The 21915-nt window shown below is 36.0% G+C and overlaps 4 protein-coding genes and 2 long non-coding RNA genes across 9 annotated transcripts; 3 read left to right on the plus strand and 3 right to left on the minus strand.

Moving 5' to 3' along the window:
• Positions 1-1032: 1032 nt before the first annotated feature.
• On the minus strand, positions 1033-4735 carry LOC103865462 (arabinosyltransferase XEG113). Of its 2 annotated transcripts, none has more exons than XM_009143252.3 (12): positions 4392-4735; positions 3648-3965; positions 3357-3562; positions 3179-3284; positions 2656-2912; positions 2425-2560; positions 2258-2352; positions 2121-2174; positions 1942-2055; positions 1647-1865; positions 1475-1561; positions 1033-1391 (listed from the first exon to the last, which is right to left on the minus strand). In XM_009143252.3, the coding sequence occupies exons 1-12, from the start codon at positions 4564-4566 to the stop codon at positions 1224-1226; spliced, it is 1935 nt and encodes a 644-aa protein (XP_009141500.1). In that variant the 5' UTR covers positions 4567-4735; the 3' UTR covers positions 1033-1223. The 2 variants fall into 2 exon arrangements, with proteins under 2 accessions (XP_009141500.1, XP_009141501.1); XM_009143253.3 differs by having other exon boundaries at positions 3648-3953; positions 4392-4732.
• LOC117133668 lies at positions 4662-6161 on the plus strand. The gene is made up of 2 exons (XR_004457605.1): positions 4662-4894; positions 4926-6161. It is a non-coding gene; the product is annotated as an uncharacterized LOC117133668 (long non-coding RNA).
• A 1403-nt stretch (positions 6162-7564) lies between these two features.
• LOC103865463 (precursor of CEP4) lies at positions 7565-9452 on the minus strand. Its single transcript, XM_018658505.2, has one exon. The coding sequence runs from the start codon at positions 8383-8385 to the stop codon at positions 8125-8127; it is 261 nt and encodes an 86-aa protein (XP_018514021.1). The 5' UTR covers positions 8386-9452; the 3' UTR covers positions 7565-8124.
• A 514-nt stretch (positions 9453-9966) lies between these two features.
• Positions 9967-12939, plus strand: LOC103852431. Of its 3 annotated transcripts, XR_629928.3 has the most exons (5): positions 9967-10965; positions 11052-11117; positions 11203-11261; positions 11395-11689; positions 11792-12939. It is a non-coding gene; the product is annotated as an uncharacterized LOC103852431 (long non-coding RNA). The 3 variants fall into 3 exon arrangements; XR_004457594.1 differs by having other exon boundaries at positions 9967-10677; positions 10736-11689; XR_004457593.1 differs by having other exon boundaries at positions 9967-11689.
• Positions 12940-14987: 2048 nt separating this feature from the next.
• LOC103865974 (probable aspartic protease At2g35615) lies at positions 14988-17679 on the plus strand. The gene has a single exon (XM_009143847.3). The coding sequence runs from the start codon at positions 15976-15978 to the stop codon at positions 17308-17310; it is 1335 nt and encodes a 444-aa protein (XP_009142095.2). The 5' UTR covers positions 14988-15975; the 3' UTR covers positions 17311-17679.
• On the minus strand, positions 17423-21421 carry LOC103865464 (LRR receptor-like serine/threonine-protein kinase FEI 2). Its single transcript, XM_009143254.3, has 14 exons — positions 21250-21421; positions 20599-20816; positions 20389-20524; positions 20244-20315; positions 20088-20159; positions 19805-19876; positions 19602-19673; positions 19438-19509; positions 19174-19262; positions 18901-19053; positions 18477-18809; positions 18160-18405; positions 17951-18084; positions 17423-17864 (listed from the first exon to the last, which is right to left on the minus strand). Exons 2-14 carry the CDS (start codon positions 20693-20695, stop codon positions 17646-17648), a joined length of 1767 nt encoding a protein of 588 aa, XP_009141502.1. The 5' UTR covers positions 20696-20816; positions 21250-21421; the 3' UTR covers positions 17423-17645.
• Positions 21422-21915: the final 494 nt, after the last annotated feature.

Consider the following 21915-nt stretch of genomic DNA (forward strand, 5'->3'; position numbering starts at 1 on the left):
ACCAAAAGAGAATTGTAAAAATGTATTTGATATAATTTTTAAGAGAGTGTTTGATGATGAACATGATACTAAAAATTATATAATTAACAAAGAAGTATAAAATTAGTATTCATACGATTTGTAAAAATAGCAATTTTGAAAATATTTATTTATAACTAAAAATAATTATTTGATAGCAATATTGTTTCTAAAATTCTAAAGAGAAGAAAATTTTAATAGGTTATATGACAATAATTTACCTTTTCTAAAATCTTAAACAAATTTGTAAAAGAGTATTTAATATTATTTTTTATTTTTTAATTGTGAATAAAATGAATATTTATAAAATAGAATGTTTTCCTTTTTTTATAAATCCTAGCAAAATAAAAATTTAAAGACTTATTTAATAAAATATTAAATTAGTACATAAGAACATGTATAATGTTGTCATTGATTCGATTGGTGTATTTAACTTTCATTTCTTTTTACTTTTTATTTCTTATTTCAGATTTTGTTCAATTTAAATGTTTATGTATAGTATTTTCTCTAATCTTAGTATAAATTTTATAACAACTCATCTATGCACCATAACTATAAAAAACAAATATTAACTTGAACTTATGTGTAAAAATGAGTTTTAGTTATAAAATAAATCTCAAAAACATATGCAAAAAACAATCATAATACTATAATAAAATAATTTTTATTTTATAGTTTTTATTAAAATAAAACATCAAACAAAACCCGTTGCGTTGCAACGGGCTCATATCTTGTTCAAAATAAAAAAAGGTAAACATATTTATTAATTGAAACATAAAACGAAAACCAAGTTCTCATGAATTAATAAACATCATTCAGTGAAAACAAAACCAAAAATTAAAAACTTCAAGTTTCAACTATCAACTTTCATGTAATATATATTTATTTTAGATGTTCAATAATATTATATTTTAGATACATATTAGAAATTGAGATCATGATACAAATTTTTTTTTGAGATTTTGAATGTTTCAGTTCTGTGAGATATCCATTGAAATTTGGGTTCACTTTGGATAAATACTCATAAAACAGATAAATTATATGAGAAAATGATTTTCTGTGTCCAAACCTATTGTCAAAACATGATTATACGTTTGAGTTTCAGTTTTACAGTAGTAAAAGGTCGTAAGAAAAGAAGTAAAAAAAAAAACTAAGTGTATAGCTTCTGCTTCTTGAAGTTTCTCTTGCGTGTGGTCAAAGTATCATCAAAGAGGAGGATGATCCTCTTCTGGTGTCTGTGGAGGAACTGGTTTCCAACCAGGTTTCTCGTCCCAATACATATCATAGTAAATATGCCCCGGAGTCTTGTTCTCCTCACAACACCATATCCCCACATATCTCTTCACCCGTCTTCTGAATCTCTCTTCTCTCCCCTGCACACAAACCAGATATATATAAGATCTACATGTTTGTATCAACATGTCCGAATGTTTCACGGTTCCAAAGATCTACTAACCTTGTCGGAGAATCCTGTGAAAGCATCTTCTATTGAAGAGAACTTAATCACTTTGACATCGTTGAAGGAAGAAAAAATCGCCTTGAACTGAAGTGTAGCACCAAAAACAAAGCAATGAGGCTAAGGTAGTCATCTTTTTAAAAACATAAATAACAGAGAGATTTTTAGTTACCGTATCTTCGTTGCTCCGCTTTGGGTACTTAAGAACCCCAGAGGAGCTTGTGATATTCGATGCCACGCATCCTTCTTTTCCTTCTTGACAAAGCTGAACATCAAGCCATGACTCTTTAACTTGTTTCGGTAATGATGGATTATCCAGAAAAGAATATTCTCTGATACCAATCCCAGGCCCAAACTCTTCCTCTGGCATCTCCTTTAGCATGATATTAACCTGTAATTAAGATCCTTCAGGGTGTTATGAGGCACTTGCAGAGAAGGAACAAGAAAGTATATATTGACATCATTACCTCAAATACATGATCAAGAGGGCAGATGAAAGGTTGGCGTGTCATAGATCCCTCAAGAGTACCAGGATGTCCAAACCAAAGCCTATCTAACCTGCACCATATTGGTGGCATCACCTGATGACCAACCAGATATACATAAGAATCAATTGATAGGCACATAAGCTGTTGAGTAGACTCACCAGCGTACGGTTTAGCAGAGACGCAATGGCTAACGCTGATCTGATCTGTTTCATCTGCCAAAGTGGACCAAAGGTAAAATTAGAAGGTGTCCAAGTTAGCATATAGCTTCTCCCAGGGAGGATTAGTAGATGCGTACTTGGTGGTTAACGAGTGTAAAGTGTGACTCAATAGTATGATTCCCATCTAGTAACATGCTCTTTGGAATAGACGGTTTAAAAGAAACGAAACCTCCTGCATTGAGTTGTTGGAGTTTTACAAATCAACAAGATTAAAACGTCCAAAGATAATGATAAATCTATTTACCTGGCGCATCGTAATACTCTGGTGGGTCAAAGAAAACCATCCCCTCTCGAAGCCTATGGCGTTTTCCTTCGGTACCTGCGTACTGAAACGTTGTATGCAACGCATACGGTTCTAGCCTGAGCTGCTGATACATAGCCTACATTAAAAACATAAGTTAACTATTGAGAGTGATAGCCACAAAGGAAGAAGATTAGATACAAACCAAACGCAAGAACAGAGAGGTTGTTTTACCTGAACGAAATAAGTGTGACCACTGCAGAAGATGCTAGCAGGCAAGATCCCAACCTTGAGATTACCATCATAAGCGTAGAAGAGTCCACTGTCACCGTCCACTGATGGACCTAGCTGTCTCCTAACGATCTCATTGAACCCGTTCTGATCCCAAACCTTGTCGTCTGCTATGAGAATGTCTTTCCACTCTTTAGCCAGCTTTTTGGCAGACTCTGATGGACGCCAATGGAAGATCCCTATGTTGTATGCACCGCTAACTTTCAAAGTCCAAGAAAAAGAAGAATGAAAAGTTACTAGCTAGAAAAGAGAGCAATGCATGTCTCTATCTAGTACTCCTTCCGTTTCAAATTAGTTGTTGTTGTAGCGTAAAATTTTCGTTACAAAATAAGTGTGGTTCTATGATTTCAATGCAATCTTTTCTATTAATTTATCTCTTTTGCTCTCAATTAAACTAGAACAAATTTGAAAATTTAACTAGTTTCTTAAGAACGACAACTAATTTGAAACGGAGGGAGTATCTTACCTTGTTGCCATATATCCAAGCTGTCATCCACCACCGTAGGCACAACTTGGTCGCTCGATGTCAGAACATCAGCATCAGGGTACCGAGCCAGATAAGGCAGAGGGTTCTGTCACATCAATAATCATCAGATCAATGAAAGATAACAGGGAGACATAAAGAGTATTAATAGAAGTAGTACCTTAAGCCAGACCATGTCAGTGTCACACATTAGAAGCTCATAACCAAAAGGCAAGACAGAATCTATGAGAATAACTTTCTCTCTTCCCATTTTGTGAAACGTAGGGGAGCCCCACCCTACATCCACTGTGCTCATATGGCTTCCCATGTCGAAAACCGGAACACCTTTCCAGTACAAAGCCTCTAGTAACTTTGTATCCATCGCACCTATGAATCCCCCCCACATAACATAAAGTTAGTAAATGGACAATAACAACAACACATAGATAGATATTAATAAGTATAAGCTCACCAACTAGAATGTTGGAGAGATCTAAATCAGTCAAGTGTTTAACCCAAGTCAAGATGAAATCCATGAAAGCATAGTTCCCAAAAGTGACTATTATCACATTGTCCTTCACTCTTTCTCCAAACAACTCTTTAGTTAGTTTAAAGGCTTCAAGAGGTGGCATCTTCTTGTCTTTAGGAGGAGACACCCAGATTTTACCCAATGATGATTTGCCTTTAGCTTCTTCCTCCGGAGCTGGCGGTGGCAGTGCAACTGGTAGTGACTGAGACGTTGCATTATCTTGTGGAAGTTTGTGGATTCGACCAGCAGCTACAAATACATCCGTACATAATAGCAAAAGAACCAAACTTTTAGCTTCTACTGGTTAGTGAGATCATCTAGCTTGATACCATGAACTCTTGATTGAACTAAGACATAAGTCTCGGGGAAAAAGACAAAAACTTTAAAGACATACTAAAATTCAGATCCAAGTACATTAGTAATAACCACTTGTTTGGACACAAAAGCTACGATGTTAAATCAACTAAAGTGATCGAAAGACAAAACCCATTGTCTCAAAAACGAACATTGAGATTTATGGTCAACGGTGAGAACCTAAACTTCAGAAAATCTCACTTAATGTTCAGACATCAACTTGATTACAGAGTCAACACAATAATCAAACTCAAAACAACAAAAAGATCCAAACTTTGAAGAGATTAACTATTGCCACCACAGTAAATGCATAGGGGAGAGAGAGTGTGTTACTGGAGAGAGGAGGAGAAGAGAGCCAAGAGGTGGAGCCATTGGTGGGAGAGTAAATAGCGGAGAAGACATAGAAGGAGGAGACGAGAACGCCGATGATCACCGTCGCGTAGATCGTCACGAACAGAGGCTTCGAATTCGTCGCCTCTCGAAACCCATTTCGCCAACCCTCCACCATTTTTCAATCTCTTTCTTCTTCTTATTACTCAAATCTCCATTATTACAGAAAGCTTTGTTCTTGTCGGAATTTGTTTTCTGATGGGTTTTGTCTTCTTCTTCTTATGCGATCGATGTGATCGTTAGGTAGTCTGGTCAACTTCGTTATCGGCGTCTTCTCTTTTTAAAGTTGTATTTAAATGGTTCAAAATTATTATTTTTGTTTGTTTGTTATAAACTTGGAACATTATTTCCCAAGTAATGCAACGTAGTGTAGATGTTGTGTTATCAATTTAAAGCAGTATATTTTTCTTTTCTTTTTTTTTAAGTTTGAAAAAATGAATCGAAAGGTAAACTTTTTTTTTGAACAAAAATCGAAAGGTAAACTAATCTCATTATCTTATGGCAAATTAAATGTCTACATTTACTAACTATAATTAAGAACTTAATAGGCTGTTTACCAACTCCAAAGTGGATTTTCTTTTTACTGTAAAAAGTTAGTATTTTGTTAGATGAATTTTATTTAGTTAAAGGAAAAGAATTGCGTTTGTTTAAAAATCTATATTTAGATTATTCCTATTTTGCATGAACTGTGGGAAGGAAAAAAATGAAATACGTAAGAAGGAAGACAAAGGACATAAAGATCTTGATGAAATGCTCTCTCATTGCTTTGACTTTGTTAAAGCACAATCTCAAGATGAGGGAGAGATGAGTTATCATGTCCGACCATGTTAGCTCTGATTTTTTTTTTTTTTGTTGATACATCCGAACTAAAAAAGTAGATGTCAAAAGAGTATTTTAAACTTTTTTGGTAAACGTTAATCTTTCTTTCATGATCTTACTTTTAAGGAAATAGTCCCAACTTTACTTGATATTACAATTCCTACTTTGACAATACAGTAAATAAAATATGGTCCATACAAGAAGCGAGAAGTATCTAACAGCTGAATTACGACCCATTTGCGTTAGATTAGATTATATAGCACAAGTCCAACAGTCTCTAATCCTGTTTTCCTATATTTGTGATTCTGTATCAGGATCATGGCCGAAAGATTTTTTTTTTAAGGAATCTAATTTACAATTTTGAGACAAATAACTATCGGTGTTACAAAAAAAAAAAAGAAAAAAAAGAGACAAATAACTATCGTGGAATTTTGAAAAATGGTCGCAAAATGATTATGTCAGACAGTCATCCCCTAACAAGATCAGTGCATGTCAATATGATTAGCCTGGCCCGATCCATCTTTTTTTTTTTGAACAACGGCCCGATCCATCTAAAATAAACAAAACATACATAATGTTTAGTCTTGGTTAATTTGACTCGACTGTATTCAGATTTACATCGTGAAATCCAATCTGATTCGGACATGGTTACATGCTAATGTATAACGATTTGGATTTGATATTTTTTTACAAGCGTCATTTTAATGTATGAGTCTCTTAATTATATAGTATAAATGTAATTAAATTACAAAACAAAATTTATAACATAAAGAAAATTTCGAATTTTCATAATTTTTGATAAATTTTCAAGTAAAAAAGCTCACTCTGCTCTTCTTTCAGTTTGTGGGTTTTAATTAATAAACTGTTTTGATAAATTATTAAAATTAAATATACAAAACAAACAAAATAAAACATTTATGAATTTGTACCAATATTATTATTTAATTTAAAAAATTTAAACCGATTTAAAATGGTTTAAACCGATCTAAAAATGGTTTAAACCGATTTAAATCATATAATAAATTTTAAGAGAATCGTTTTTGTAATAACTGGATTGCAGTATAGACGGGCGTGTAGGTGTCCTCTGGACCAATTTATACAACCATAGTTTAATAAGTTGAGAAAGATAAATTTTTGTTTAAGTCCATCTTCAACTCGCGGTCAATAATTCTTTATTTATATATAGCTCTTCCACTGAATAGCCGAAAACGCAGACCCCCACATGTCTTCCATATAATAAAGAACCAACGCACAAGTCCAAAAGCCTCAACAATCTTTTTACTTATTACAAACAGCTCGAATATCAAAAGTAAAAAGTTTGTCATAATATTATAAAATTTGATAGATGATCTTATTGAGATATTATTTATAATTGTCACTGTTAGTTAAACTATTATATAGTTGTCACCAACTTGTTAATAACCTAGTACAAGTTCCATTTATGTATCACATCACTACTAACCTTTTGCTAAATCCAACTTCAAAGAAAAAGCGTTACATCCATCGTCCACCTCGATCCACGATAGTTAATCTAAAATATCTTCTTCTTCTTTTCTCCAACACTTATTATTTTTCAGTTACATGCATTGAACAGTAGGTACCAGGTCCAAATGGTATACTAACAAGTTGACATTTTAAACACGAAGTGACAAAATAATTGAATTGCAAAATAACTTAAAATATAAGACAGAATCACTGCAGCCAGAAAAACTTGTAATTAAATTGAAAAGTTTAAAGTAGAATTGTAAAACATCTGAACAGCACTATTTAAACAAATAAGGTTTTCTATAATCTAGCTATAAAAAAACAAAACGTGCGAAATGAATTAAATTACCAGTTTGCATGTTATTATTTCAGACGTTTTGTTGTAATTGTTATGTATTTGGCGAAACTACCTTTTGAAAATGTGAAAGAGTGAATCTATTTATTTATGTTTGATCCACTGGTGTATAACACTAATATCCCATTAATGTTTATACAAATAGCTACCAAACATTTACACAAGTACTATATGTATACAGCTCAATTTTGTCGAGAATATTACCTTTTCTAATAAAACATGTTCTGCTAAGCACTTTTTAAAGACAACTTCTATTATCCTAAAATCCGATCGAATAACACTAATAATTCCCACTGAACTTAAATTGAGAAACTAACTAGGCTATGCTGACATAAAAACTACGATTAACCTGCTTCAAATATGATAATGTTTTTTACTCAAATGGAACGGTTGTTGCAAGTTTTTAAAAATCTAAAGATATCGGATTTCTTCTTGAAGCATATTTGAAGGTAACATCAATAACTTGGGACAAATACAAATGAGTAGTTGAAATTTAATCGAATATCATAAGGATGCGTATAAATTATCGAATCCAGCCAGCAAACCTTATATTACTACGTACATATATAGGATGCAAAATTCCTATTTTCATTATCGTATTTTGTAGCGATCAAATTAAAATTCCTATAAAATAGAGTTAAAACAAATATTTAGCTGTTTGATAGCTAAAAAATGCCATCAATTATTAACTTTATTGTAAACCGAGGAAAACTACATATATCTACTAAAAAGAATGGACATCTCAAGTCTCAACGTAGAACAACAAACACCAAAATAATAAGCACCATAAGCAATAGATGCCTTCACAGCCTTTCCTAAAGGATGAAGTATATATCACTTTGCAAAAAGAAATTCTGAAATCATTTTCTTGTTTGATTCACGTTCATGTCCTCTCCACAAGAAAGTGGTATGCAACTTCTTCTATCCTTTTACGTAACAACAGCACACAAAATATCAAAAACAAACGCGAACTCTGAGCGACAAAGTGGTAAGTTTCTCCAAAACCAAATGGGTATTTTAAGAAGCACCAGGAGGGCTCTTATGTCCGATACCTTGACTAGGACCTTGGTGAGTTGGTCTGAACGCATCTTGTTCTATGTTCTTGAAGCGGTTGATCTTGTGGTACCACACAAAATCATCTTTAGGCGGCTCAGGTGGTGACCAGGAAACAACAGGGGCATGTCGAGCTGCCGTTGTAGTCTCAAAGTGTAGTTGTACCACCAGAAGAATTATAAGAGAACCAGACAAAATCGTGGTTGAACAGCCACGATTCACCATCACTGAGAACTTTGTGTTTTGGTTATAAAATCTTAGAACCGTTTAGAGCGTATGCTTAAGTGGTTGCTTTCTTCTCACAAAAACAAGAGAGAAGTGTGCAATTTAAGAAGGATCCAAAGGTTAGAGGACCCACAAAACCATATGACTCGGCTCAACATGTTATACTTTGCAGTTTGCATGTTTTAGTTTTTGGCTTGAAATAAAAAAGAGTATTCGCCCTCGAATATTTCCAAAAATGGAAAGTTCTATGCTCCATGATTTTTTTTTCTTTTTTCTTTCTATGCTCCATGATAGAATATTTTCTTAGCCATTCATCAACAGAAACGTAGTCATTGTTCTTTTTTTCCTTTTTCTCTTTTGGTTTTAGCAGCAATGTTCTTGATTAGACTATATAGATTTAATATTAACCAGGTTCATGCGGTATGCATATTTGTTTAATCATGTAAATGATTTATTACTCGATCCGTTAAACCTACTCTGATTAAACTGTTTTTGTTATAGCCTTTGCCTTATGGCTTACATGTGGAAGTGCTAGGTTCAAATAAAAACATCAATTTAGAGTATTCTACGTACCTAGGTATTCAATGATGTTGACAATTTCTTTTTTTTTTGCTATATGTAAGGAATTTTAAAAAAATTGATATAAACATAGTACGTTTAAGTAAAGTTCATTAATGTTATTCCATATTGACTTTAAATTAAATACATACATGCATGTAAAAATAGCTTTGAACAATCATTATCGAGGTGAGCTTTTAGTTAGGCTGAGTCTGAATAAACTTCTCAGACATGAAAAAGAAAAAACAATTGTAGGCTTAGCATGGATAGATTTGTTGGACATGGTTGTTTGCATGACGTCTGAAGTTCCACTCCTATTCATTTTTCATTATATTGCCACAACAAATCAACACGTATGGATACAGATATTTGTGTATTCACTGTAGAAACTTATGAAATTGATGCATGGTATAAAAATATTATTTTTACCATAATTATTCGAATAGGTAATTTCCAAGAATCACATGGTTTTGTCAAAGATGCATAGAGTTCTACATAGGCTAGAGTTCAGTTCGAGCTTTGAAAATGATTGGTTTTTATAATATCTATACTATATTAAAAGGGATATATGAGCTCCATTGAGCCTATCCACGTCAGAAAATTAAATCAACCAATAAAGGAGTATTATAATGCCACGTCAATTTATTCCTTCACCATTGTTCTCTTCATCTCCTTCTCAACGTGTTGAAACTCTCTCCTTCCCAACGTGTTGAAACTCTTGGTTTCCTTCTCTGCAAATTAATTGATCAACGTTATGACCCTTAGCTTTTTTTTTTAATAAATCAGCCCACAAGCAAATACTGAAACGAAAGAGACTACAGTTCGAGGGAAAGAAAGCTGAATAGAGTAAGATCTAGACTCCGGTGGACACTGATGGCAAGAAATCCGGTCAATGAGACTTCACGGCGCCGGTGTGTCCAAGACCCACAGTCGTTCCATCGTCTAACCTTCAGACCACCACCCGCAGAGTCGCCCCCTGGCCCCAAAACGCCGAAACCAAAGGATTAAGGTCCGGCTCCGTAACCCTAACGCCGTAATCCGCCTGAAATTCACTCTTCCTCCTAGGTCCGAGACACCACGTACCTTCTCAGACTCACGGAAGCGAAACCGAAGGCCGAGCCAGAGAGAAACCGTCAAGAGAACCGCCATCCCGTATAACAGAACCTCAGACATCGAACTTCGCTAGCTCCACCCATCGATACGAACACCAAACCCCGATAGCTGACTGGAAGCTGACAACTTCACTGACGAACCACCAGAGCGATGGCGCTCACCTGGGAATCTACCGAACCGCAACGAGAGAGAAAGGTACCACCTTGACGACGACGGACGCTTCCTCCTCCGTCTTGATGATCAGGTACCGGGTGGGGAGATGAGACGAGCTCCGACGAGGCTGCCGGAAGACGCAGCGCCTCCACACACGGAGAACACGAAGCTTGAAAGTTAGAGAAAAAATTTCGTCGCGCGTTAGATCCACTTGCGCCGCTCAAAGGCCTTCGCTTTTTCTTTCGATTCATTAGTTCTTGATTTACATATAAATAAATAGAGTGATGGATGAATCTCATTCTAAGTTTTTCTCACCCTTAGGTTATAGAATAACTACAGGAAAATCTGATCTGATGTGACACTACATTTCATTCATTTAGGTTATAAGGAGGACTTGCATGGATCAAGATGGAGGTCGCTTCAGATGGTAGCAATCTCATGGAGAAGGTCATGCATCCTTATGTGCAGGTACCCACCTTTGTTAGTTAGAATCTAAAAAAACACTATATTGGTTTGTGGGTTTCAGTACAGTTGAGTACTTTGCTTTAAGAAAATTTTTTTTTCAGGAGAAGAAAATACTTATACGATTTCAGGATGCGGAGAAGTGCATCAAGATCGATCCAACATTCTCAAAGGAGTACAGCAGAAAAATTGCTGTCCAATTCTTCATCAAGGAGTATGAAAATTCGATGGACACATACCAATAGGGTCGCAAACATGATCCTAATATTGAGCTTCTCTCGATGGTGTTAGAAGGTATGTTATATGTGTAAAGGCATGTAGAAATTATTCACTCTGTTATCTTAGTAGCCTGTGTTACGTTCTGTAAAATAATTATGCAGATGTGTACAATAGATCAACAAGCACACTGTGGTGACCTTACTCCCAAGGAGTTTAAATAACTACTGGTTATATTCTAACTTATTGTTATGTATTCCTTTTTAGGTTTAGAGTCAATCAGTGAATTTGTCTTATTTATTTTTCTTCTTGCAGACAAGCAGAATGCGAGACCCGGCAATCCAAAACATTCTCACAGATCCTGTGTTGAGAAGGTAAAGAAACGAATTTGACTTCTCTATATTTTTTTTCTCAGTTCAGAAATCAATGTTTGGTTCAGATGGACTAGAGCAATCCATATTGCTGTTAATGATTTTTTTTCAAAATCTAACACTTCTCTTGGAACAGGTACTGTCTGATCTGTGATTGTGACTTACCAGAAGTCTCTTACGTTGAAGAGGCTGAATGAGACTGTGAGATTTAAGAAAGAGTTAGAGCAGAAAGAGTATTCTGATCTCAGTATTAGCGATGCGGAACGTTAAAATTGGTAATTTCTTTTTGCAATTATATATTGGTAAAGAGAATTGAACTAACATCCTGTTGTGTTTCTAATACATGTATTGAGCTCTTCAAGGAGAAGAAGTATCATGATGCTGTGAGACATTACCATGAAGCGATCAAAATGAACCCAAAAGACTTGAGAGTAAGGCCATTTATAATCATCTTATGTTCTTTAGTGTTGTGCTGCATACAAAGGCGTATTTCAACTTTTAAATTAATGTTTTTTTTTTTTTGGATTTCATAGAGGCATACGACAATCGAGCTGCGTGTTACACAAAACTAACAAGTTCTTCCAAGGGAGGCATATCGGGAACAAAAGAGATGTGAAGGTAGCAATCAAGACAATACTCGAGGTTGATCTGATAGAAGTCAAGGGAGATAGAAGAAAATCTGTGTTATTTAATGCGGGAAGGGTAGCTAAAGGCCTTAGGCATCTTGATGAAAAGTATTGCAAAGAAACATGGGAGATATTGAGCAGTGTGGTTGTTATGTAATACTCGAACGTGAGCAACTCATAGAGGAGGTGAGCCATTAACTTCGTTTAGTTTTAAATTAGTTACGTGACGCAACTCACTTTGGATTAACAAATCAGTTCCAGAACATCAAAGGAGATGATAGAGTTTGACTCATAATATGCAAGTGAAAATAAAACACAATTCCTGATTCATTCCACATTGTAGTTAGAGTGTTAGGTCTAAGTTTTGAAAACACTATTTGAACTATGAATTTCGACAAAATTATAACATTATGCAATATAAAATAAGTGAAACATTCAGGTTCATGATGTAAACCACCGAAACAAATGATCCAATGAAATCAAACCAAAACAAGGTTTAATATATAATTATATATTTATGTGGAATCAATAGAAACTGCAGCAACTTGAGGATACAACATATCCACATCTTTGTCTCGAATTATTTAGATAATTTCTGAGAACTTTTTAAAAACAATTAGAGGATTCTAAATTATTCGGCAGTTACAGCATAAAAATGTTGAATAATTATGGATATACACAAGGATGATGTAATATAATGCTCCTTTACCAGAAAAAAAATGTAACGTTTGAAAAGGTCCACAAAAGGTTTGAAGAGGTCATGGCATACAATTTTTTTACTGAAATTCTAATTAGAGCAATGCACTCTTCAGATGCTAGAGTCTTTAGTGAAATTAAAACTTTGAATTTTTTTTCTGAAGGCAATTTGAAAAAAAATATTTGAAAATTTAGCGTTGTTGAAGTTGAAAAAGTATTCGAAGTGTAATATTTTTTACGAATTAGAATGAATGGTTCCATTGACAAAAAAAAATGGTAGTCATAAATCATATAGCAGCAAACAGATATATAGAAGAAAAAATATATGAAATTTAAACTATCAATTGATTCAAGTTTAAGCCTATAATTTTAGTTTTGATGTACTAATATTTCAAATAGTATAGTATATGTTTTATATTATTATTTAACTGTTGTATTCTAATAATTTAAACTTCATTTTATAATTTCTATTTATTAAAGAACCACTGTATATGTATATGTAGATTACACATATTCAAATGCAAATAAAATAAAATAATATAGACATAACTGAAGTATAACATTTATGGTAATAACCCGGGCGTAGCCCAGAAAAATCTCTAGTAAAATGAAAAATGCTAAAAGAGAAAAATTAAAGGCAGATTCATTATATATAATACTTAAATAAAAACATCATGCGAACTTTGAATTCCAGCCAGTCAGAATAAAAAGGAACTGGAAGCAGTCACCATCACAAGATTAATTCTTTTTCGGTTAAGGAAACCCTTACGTCAAATGGTCTACTCAGAGGAACCCTCACATCAAATTAAGCTAATAACTATGTCTCAATACATTTCGATCATATATATTCGATTTCACGTACGTTTTATATTCAAGAAAAACTACTTTTCTTAGGCCCTTTATCAAAAAAAGAAAAGACTACTTTTCTGTATTTCGAACCCTATAAAATCAGAGTAATTATTATTTTTCCTTTTGTACACAAACCATAACTTCATTTCAAGAAAAGTTAAAAATTCATATTTGTACCCTTTGTTCCTCGAAAGCTAGGGTTGAATCTGTTCAAAGATTTCATCTGCCCAATTGCCCCTTAATACTTTAGTATAAGCACTCATATTCACATGTTTCAGTACTAAGGGAATCAAGTTCCATGGGTCCGTTCATTAGATAAATTTATCTTGCAAATTAATAAAAAGAAAACATGGTGTATCTTTGGAACATCAGTGTGACATTTTTCAGAAACTTTCCAACGTTTACATCAGCGTTTTCGATCGTGAAATTGTTATATTTTTTTTCAAATAGTAATAGAAGAAAAAAAAATAGGATGAAGCTACTACTGGTTTGAAAAGAAAAGATTCACGGCGTTCCCTAGTATTTATGAGTTGTTCTTTGGTAAAAGTGAGAGATCCAAAGATGTTTCCATAAAATGACAAGATAAAAGCGTTTGTTGTATATAAAGCGAGAGAGTTCTGCTGTTTTAGGAGTACCCAAGAACTCATAAAGGCAATAAGAAAGACTATGTTACTTAGCATGAATCCTGACCAGGGACCGGGCAGCTAAGTAGACGAAACATCATGTTCTCGAATTTTTAACCACTATTGAGGCTCGAACCAAGTAGCGTGACTATACTACATATAGTGTCAAGGGTGCAAATGGAAGATGGGTAAACCCATCACGATATCCTTTGTAGGAACATGCCAAACATTTCTAAAATTGGCCGATGAACCCTAGAATTAAGGTAAATTTCACACTCTGAAACTAGACTATACAAAGACGTGACGATATTTATTTAAATTTAAATACACATGTTACTATAAGTAATTCTCCTAAATTTTAAAAGATGATTTCTGTTAGCTAAAACGCTATATTTCGTTAACAAAATATACTATTAGAGGTCTATTATTTTATACACTAAATTTGATTTACTAAAGTATTTTACTATGTTACTTTAAAAAAGCTAAAACGGTATTATTTTCAGTTTTAACAACAAAATATCCCCTGGTCTTGCAACCTGCTATTCTGACGTTGAAGCCATGAAGGAGAAGTTTTCAAAGCTATATAACTCGGTGAAAATGTGACGGGAGAATGCAAGGGTGTGCAAACCGCTTTGGCTATATCAAACGCTATAACACATCTTGCCAGTATGTTAAAATGTTTGTAAAAGTGGATATTTGATGAAATATGGTATCACTACTTGTTTGTTAACTACTGAATTACTTGGATTTGCAGCCTCAAGATTCGGCGAGCTCTACAAGCTGGAACCTTTGTTTGAAGACAACAAGCAGAGATGGAGTCATGGAGAAGAGAAATGGATTGGTTACTTTCTCCAACTAATTGCATGATCATCTAAGCTAGATGGCAAAAATGGGAGGTCACTTGAGGTACATAAGCTAAGTTGTTTTGAAAAACATATACACTCCGCATTTCAATAAAAGAACCTGAACTGGATTTCTTGTTTGATCAGATATTGACTCTGAAAGCTTGTGACATTTATATGAATCTCCCAGCTCACAGGAAACTGGACTCCATGACTATGACTATTGAATGTTATCCCTTCTCTTTGATCAAGTGTTTAACTTCTTTGTTCTTTCTCCTAATCTGATGAATGCACAAGAAACACTGGACTCTATGGTAAATAAAGAGTCTTGGTAGTCAGAAGTAGGTCGTAGGGCAGAGGGAAAGAACAAGATTTGCAAGGGAGAGCAAAAGATGATATATGACTTCCATCTCCTAAAGTTCTCGATCCTTCTATCTTGTTCATGTATTAACATAAACACCATTTTGGAATCATGTATAATTTTGAAGCATGCAATATTGTTCAAAGTGTAATCATCCAATTCATAGTTTAATCTTGTCATCATGATTACATAATATATATGAGATTCTTCATTAACAGTATTTCCTTTGTGTTACATGTCTACAACACCAAATGATTAACCTATAAATAAAGTGTACGGAAAAAACTATTAAACTAAAAATCTTTAAACTGTGAGCAAGTCATTGACCCCAAAACTATATTGGTCTTTAAGTAAATAACTAAATGATTATAGCTTCTGCTATAAGGTAAGGCATAACATATAATCACACAAACATACTCAAAGATGATAAATATCTAAATCTCCCAAGTCCCAGTTTAAAGACGTTTTCATAAAATCAAGATAGTAATTCCCTTACCCCCCCCCCCCCCCCCCCCCCCCCCCCCCACTAATCTCAACTTAAATGATCAGCCATAATGAAAAAAATTAAAAGCTAATCACATCGCCTTTCAGACTTTCACCTCCTGCTCACGTAGCTATTAACTCCTTACGTTTCCATCTCTTCGTTTTCTCAATCTCTTTGTATATATATACTCCTCCTCCACCACACTCTATCCATCACAATCTCTCCAAACTCAAGAAATGACAACCCTAACTCTCCTCTTCACTTCCTTCTTCTTCTTGATGACTCTCTCTTCATCAACAAACCCAAGAAACTTCACCGTCGAGCTGATTCACCGTGACTCTCCCCATTCCCCACTCTACAACCCTCAAACCACCCCCACCGACCGCCTCAACGCAGCTTTCCTCCGCTCCATCTCTCGTTCCCGCCGCTTCAGCCACCACTCCCAAACCGATCTCCAGTCCGGTCTAATAGGAGCAGGAGGCGAGTTCTTCATGAGCATCACCATCGGCACTCCACCAATGAACGTCCTCGCGATAGCCGACACAGGAAGTGACTTAACGTGGGTCCAATGCAAACCGTGTCAACAGTGTTACAAAGAGAACGGTCCACTCTTCGACAAAACTCAATCCTCTACTTACAAGAGCGTTCCTTGCGAGTCACGTAACTGTAACGCTTTATCTACCAACGAACGTGGATGCGACGAAGCTAAGAACGTATGTAAGTACCGTTACTCGTACGGAGACCAGTCCTGCACTAAAGGAGACGTTGCGACAGAAACTGTATCTATTAACTCTGCTTCAGGCTCTCCTGTCTCTTTCCCCGGAACTGTGTTCGGTTGCGGCTACGACAACGGCGGTACCTTCGACGAGACTGGTTCTGGTATCATCGGTCTCGGTGGCGGTCAGTTATCACTAATCTCCCAGCTAGGTTCGTCGATTTCTAATAAATTCTCTTATTGCTTGTCACACAAGTCATCTACCGTAAACGGCACAAGCGTGATAAACCTAGGAACCAACTCGATACCTTCCGGTCTTAACGAGGCTTCCCACGTGATATCAACTCCTTTGGTCGAAAAAGAGCCGAAGACTTACTATTACTTGACGCTGGAAGCTATCTCCGTCGGCAAAACAAAGATTCCGTACACCGGAAGCTCGTATTACCCTAACAACGACGACGTTTCGATGAAGGGGAACATCATAATAGACTCTGGAACGACGCTGACGCTACTCGAGTCAGGTTTCTACGACGGGTTCGGCGCGGCGGTGGAAGAAGCAGTGACTGGAGCTAAGCGTGTGAGTGATCCACAGGGGCTTTTGTCGCATTGTTTCAAGTCGGGGAGTGCAGAGATCGGTTTGCCGGAGATAACCATGCATTTCACCGGAGCTGACGTGAAGCTGAGTCCTCTCAATGCGTTTGTGAAAGTGAGTGAAGACATGGTCTGCATGAGTATGATTCCGACCACTGAAGTTGCTATCTACGGGAACTTTGCTCAGATGGATTTTCTAGTTGGGTATGACTTGGAGACCAGAACGGTCTCGTTTCAACGCATGGATTGTACTAATACCATATGAGACCAATGTTATAGAGATTATAAAATCATAATCAAAGTTTAAATAAATGTCACACTATTTTCTATACTCTCTCTTTTACATTGGGACTTGAAATAGCTAAAAACTACAAACATGGAGAATATAATTGAAATTATTATTCAGATTCTTCTTAAGAAAACATAACAGTGTTTCTACAATGGACATATACATTTTAGTTTCATATTCAGATCAAATGAAAGAGTTTAACCAATTCCAGAAAACGTACCAAAAAATACAAAAAGGATGAATTGCCCGAACCTTTTGATGTGAAACAGGAAATCGAATAGAGAAGAAGAAGAAGAGACTTATGAATGTTATCAATCGGAGCTGGAATCGTAGAACTCACTAGGGCAAGGAGTCATAACTTCAGACTCAAGTAACTGGACGACTCTATGCATTGTGGGACGCTCGTCTGGACTTGAAGACACACACTTTGTTGCTATGGATAGAAGAGCATCAAGAGACTCTGTCTCTACTCCTTGACAGCTTCTATCAACAATCTCCCGTGCACGGTTCTCGCTGATTAAGAAGTTTAGCTGCAAGATTATATGAAAAACAAATTAAATCTTTCACTTAGTCAAAATATTGTTTAGTACCAAAGCTGGACCTAGTTATGTCTTACCCAACCAACGACGTTATAGCCTTTCTCGATGAAGGAGGTATCCGTGGGGAGTTTACCGCTCAAGACTTCCAGAACCAAAACTCCGAAACTGTATACATCTGTTTTCTCTGTAGCTCTACCACTTTGCATATACTCTGCAACCACCACTCATGGTTAGGTCATATGACAGAGTAGAAATCATTATTGTTATTACTAGTGCAATTAAGTACCTGGAGCCAAGTAACCGAATGTGCCTGCAACAATGGTTGTAATATGAGATTCTTCGTCTTCTAACAGCTTGGCAAGTCCGAAGTCTGATACTCGAGCCTCAAGATTTCCATCGAGTAAAATGTTGCTTGACTTTATGTCACGGTGTATAATCCTAGGAGAACAATCATGATGCAAGTATGCTAACCCTTTCGCTGCTCCTATTATTATATTTACTCGTGAATCCCAATCCAGCTGCTCGCCTCTCTCTGCACATTTAAAAGATTTTCACTCAATAGAATCATACTTCTTGGGTGAAGATGAAGGTTGAGGATTTTACCATGAAGAGCTTCATCAAGGCTACCACCAGGAAGGTAATCATAGAGGAGAAGTTTTGATGTGGGTGAATTGCAGTATCCACGTAGATTCACAAGGTAACGGTGTTTGATACTTCCGAGAATCTCCAGCTCCCTTTCGAAAAACCTATCAAACCCTTCGTTTAACTTAACTATTTTCTTCAGCGCAAAAACATTGCCATCCTCCATGTCGAGTTTGTAAACTGTTCCGAAACCTCCACAGCCTATTATATGCTCTTCGTTAAGAGCTTCCAGTTTCTTGATTATGTCTTTAGAAGCATATGGCAAATCTCCATGGAACATCACGATAGACGCACCTGGATAAAGTAAAACCGTTTCTCATGGTGTCACATTTTGAGAGTAATATATAAAACCGAGTACCAAATTTTTTGAAGCTGCATGGCTCACCTCCACTGACACCTATGGCAAGGCTTTTACTTTCAACTCTACCAAGCTTTTTATAAAGAAAGCAACCCCAGAAACCCATGAGCGCCACTAGGAGCAAGCCACCAACAGTAGCTGATGCACTTATAAGCAGCTTAACGGTTTTACCTCCTTGGCCTATATATGGGAGACCACAAAGCGAATTCATGTCACAAAGATTTCTACAGATTAGTAAAATCTAAGCTTTAATTCATATACCCTGACAAGCAAATTGCTTAAAACACAACTAATTTTTACCTGCCGTGGACCCAGTAGAAGAGTTTCCCCTGTCATCTAGGCACACCACATCAATTTGTTTTCCACACAAGTTAAGATTTCCAATGAAGCTGCAGAGAGTAATGCATTCAATTCAAGGTTCCGTTATTTTCAAAGCTAGCAACATGGTGCTGTTGTGCAGTCACGAAAATATAACTGTTTTGCCAGATCAACAGAAGAGAGATTTCTCCATCTTTATTACCAAAACTCTGGTTGGAGAAAGAGGTAAAGATGAAGTATACTTACGAGTCCTTTGAAAATCGGGCGAGTAAGCTATCAGAAGGTATTTTCCCCTCCAGAAAATTGTTTGAGACATTGCTTCAAAAGAAGAATCAACTAGTTAACAACAATGACACTAGAAAGATATACACATGGCTGCAAATACGCAAGTTAAAGACTAGCTCACTCACAAAGTAGTCAGCTTCTCCAACTGCCCAAGTGAAACAGGGATAGCTCCATTGAGATTGTTGTTTGAGATGTCCCTTTATAAAAAGAGAAAAATCAGTTTAGTAGTTCAGAAAAATCCAAATCATATGCCCATTTGATCCGAGTGAAGCCCTAGCATAAACACTCATCATTATATTCTAGAAGGAGAGGGAGAAAGACTGCGTACAGATCTTTAAGCGCAGACAAGTTTCCCATTTCGCTCGGGATTGTCCCAGTCAAGTAATTGTTCTGCAAGTATCTGCATGCAAACAATTTCAAACAGGTTCCTGTAAGCCAGCTAAACATTTAACTGAAAAATAAATAGGTTCATCACCACTCACAAGACAACAATCTTATACACACAATAAAGTCAATTGTCACGAAAATTCTATTAATTTAAGAAAACAAAAAAAAAATCTCTCAGAAATGAAGTGTAACTAGCATAAATATTGTTATGGGAAAGCACTTACATTCCCTCCAATGCTGTGCAATTTCCCAATGCTGCAGGTATTGAGCCATATAAAGCGTTGTTATGAAGCATTCTGCGATACCAAGGGAATACAGAAAACGTTATGCATGGGGGATACTCTAATCAGAAATAAAATTTAAATAAGGTTGGCACATACAAAAGCCTCAACTGATCCAGCTGTCCAAGCTCAGGAGGTAAAGGTCCCCTTAACGTCTGATGATCAAGATTCCTGCGCACAAGAAACATTAGGGATCAGCAAAAGATGCAGCATATACTAACGAAAAAGTAGTTTCAAAACTTACAAGGCTACAACTCTTTTTGTTTTAGAATCACAAGTCACTCCCTTCCAGTTACACGGATCTGGATCCTCTGGTCTCCACTGACTGATGCCACCATCAGATTTAGAAACTCCACTTCTAAAACTCACAAGCGCCTCACCTAGTAAAAGAAAAAGATTTATTATAAATTATTGTCAAAACACAAACTACGGAAGAGAAACAAATCGGATGTACCATCAGGACTAAGCGCGTCATTAACAATCGTGAGTGCAGAAAGAAAAGTGATGAAAAGAAGCCTTGAGCAGCAGTGGTTCCTCACACAGATGCCCATGGCAGCGTTCAAGCATAGTGATTGCCAATCATCTGAAAGAAGAACCTTCAGAATCCTCCCCTCGTATCATATACTCAGTGATGCTCTTTCTTTCTTGAAGAAACACAAAGAGACTCGACTCCTGAGGATAAAAGAAACAATAACAAGCAGAGCCACACCTTTCAGTAACAAGACTCAATCAAAACAAGATTCCAGATTCTTCTTCTATTGACCATTATCAATCAAGATGCAGCCAAAAACAAGACTACTGAATCCTCAATTACACATCAAGCTTCCCACAACATCAATTCAAAGATCATTGCATGGCTCTCTCTCAAGTCTCATCTACATCTACAGCACTCAGGTACTCCCAAATCGGATCAAATCCATCTCCCAATTTTCCAGAATTAGAAATCGAAATTGCAATTCTAATCAAATGAACCTAAACTCCCTCCCTCTCAGCTAAAATCTGACTATCATCGCAGTCACAGCACAAGTAGAACTCTAGCCGTAGAAACAATCTTAAAACGAAATCGAGATCGATTCACACACTCTTTTGGGAGATCAACACGAACCTGAGAATGGATCCGCGAGGAGGAGGAAGAAGACGAAGTTGAGCTGTAAAGCAAACACTTTACTACTTCACAAAAAAATAATCTGACTTTTTTTTTTAATTTAATTTTAATGAGAGAGAGAGAGTGAAGAGAGAGAGTGAGAGAAGGAATCGGCTGGTTACGTACGACCCAATGAGAGTGGCGAAGTGGAGTTCACACGTGCTGACCCGTGACTTCCCGCACGTGTCGACCGACGATTTCTTTCGCTAATATGAAAACCCAAATAGTGTTATTCTTGTTTGAGGGGTCCGTTAAGTATCAATATGGGCCTAAAAGCCCATACTTATAAAACCGGTTAACAGTAGTAACCGGGAAAAATTAGAAGTGGTTTTCCTGTAAATGACCAAATAAAAAAGTTTTAACTCACATTTTGTATTTTATTTGAAAATCTTCCCAAGCATATTTAAAATTGTCTTATGTGAAACCAAATCCTGTTAAATGACAAACTATTTGACATCTCTCTTCTGTTTGAATTCTAATTTGTCTCTGTAAGCAGATAAGTGGACTACTTAAATACTTGAATATGATTGCAAGCTTGACAGCAGAAACAAATAGTGAACTCAGATCAGAAAAGCTGCTTTGAACACCATGGCTACGGGTTATAAATTTCTTGGTGAGTTTTTGAAA

The sequence above is a fragment of the Brassica rapa genome, chromosome A04 (assembly GCF_000309985.2).
Source record: "Brassica rapa cultivar Chiifu-401-42 chromosome A04, CAAS_Brap_v3.01, whole genome shotgun sequence".
NCBI classification, from domain to species: Eukaryota; Viridiplantae; Streptophyta; class Magnoliopsida; order Brassicales; family Brassicaceae; genus Brassica; species Brassica rapa.

What these genes read in the sequence shown, in the direction of transcription:
- LOC103865464 (XM_009143254.3), bottom strand. Translation starts at nt 20,695, where the DNA reads ATGGGCATCTGTGTGAGGAACCACTGCTGCTCAAGGCTTCTTTTCATC. An exon ending in TTGGAGAAGCTGACTACTTT is followed by an intron (nt 19,510 to 19,601) that starts GTGAGTGAGCTA and finishes CTTCTTTTGAAG; the next exon opens with CAATGTCTCAAACAATTTTC. An exon ending in TTCTACTGGGTCCACGGCAG is followed by an intron (nt 19,054 to 19,173) that starts GTAAAAATTAGT and finishes TCCCATATATAG; the next exon opens with GCCAAGGAGGTAAAACCGTT.
- LOC103865974 (XM_009143847.3), top strand. Translation starts at nt 15,976, where the DNA reads ATGACAACCCTAACTCTCCTCTTCACTTCCTTCTTCTTCTTGATGACT.
- LOC103865462 (XM_009143252.3), bottom strand. Translation starts at nt 4,566, where the DNA reads ATGGTGGAGGGTTGGCGAAATGGGTTTCGAGAGGCGACGAATTCGAAG. An exon ending in GTCACACTTATTTCGTTCAG is followed by an intron (nt 2,561 to 2,655) that starts GTAAAACAACCT and finishes TTTTTAATGTAG; the next exon opens with GCTATGTATCAGCAGCTCAG. An exon ending in TTACACTCGTTAACCACCAA is followed by an intron (nt 2,175 to 2,257) that starts GTACGCATCTAC and finishes CCACTTTGGCAG; the next exon opens with ATGAAACAGATCAGATCAGC.
- LOC103865463 (XM_018658505.2), bottom strand. Translation starts at nt 8,385, where the DNA reads ATGGTGAATCGTGGCTGTTCAACCACGATTTTGTCTGGTTCTCTTATA.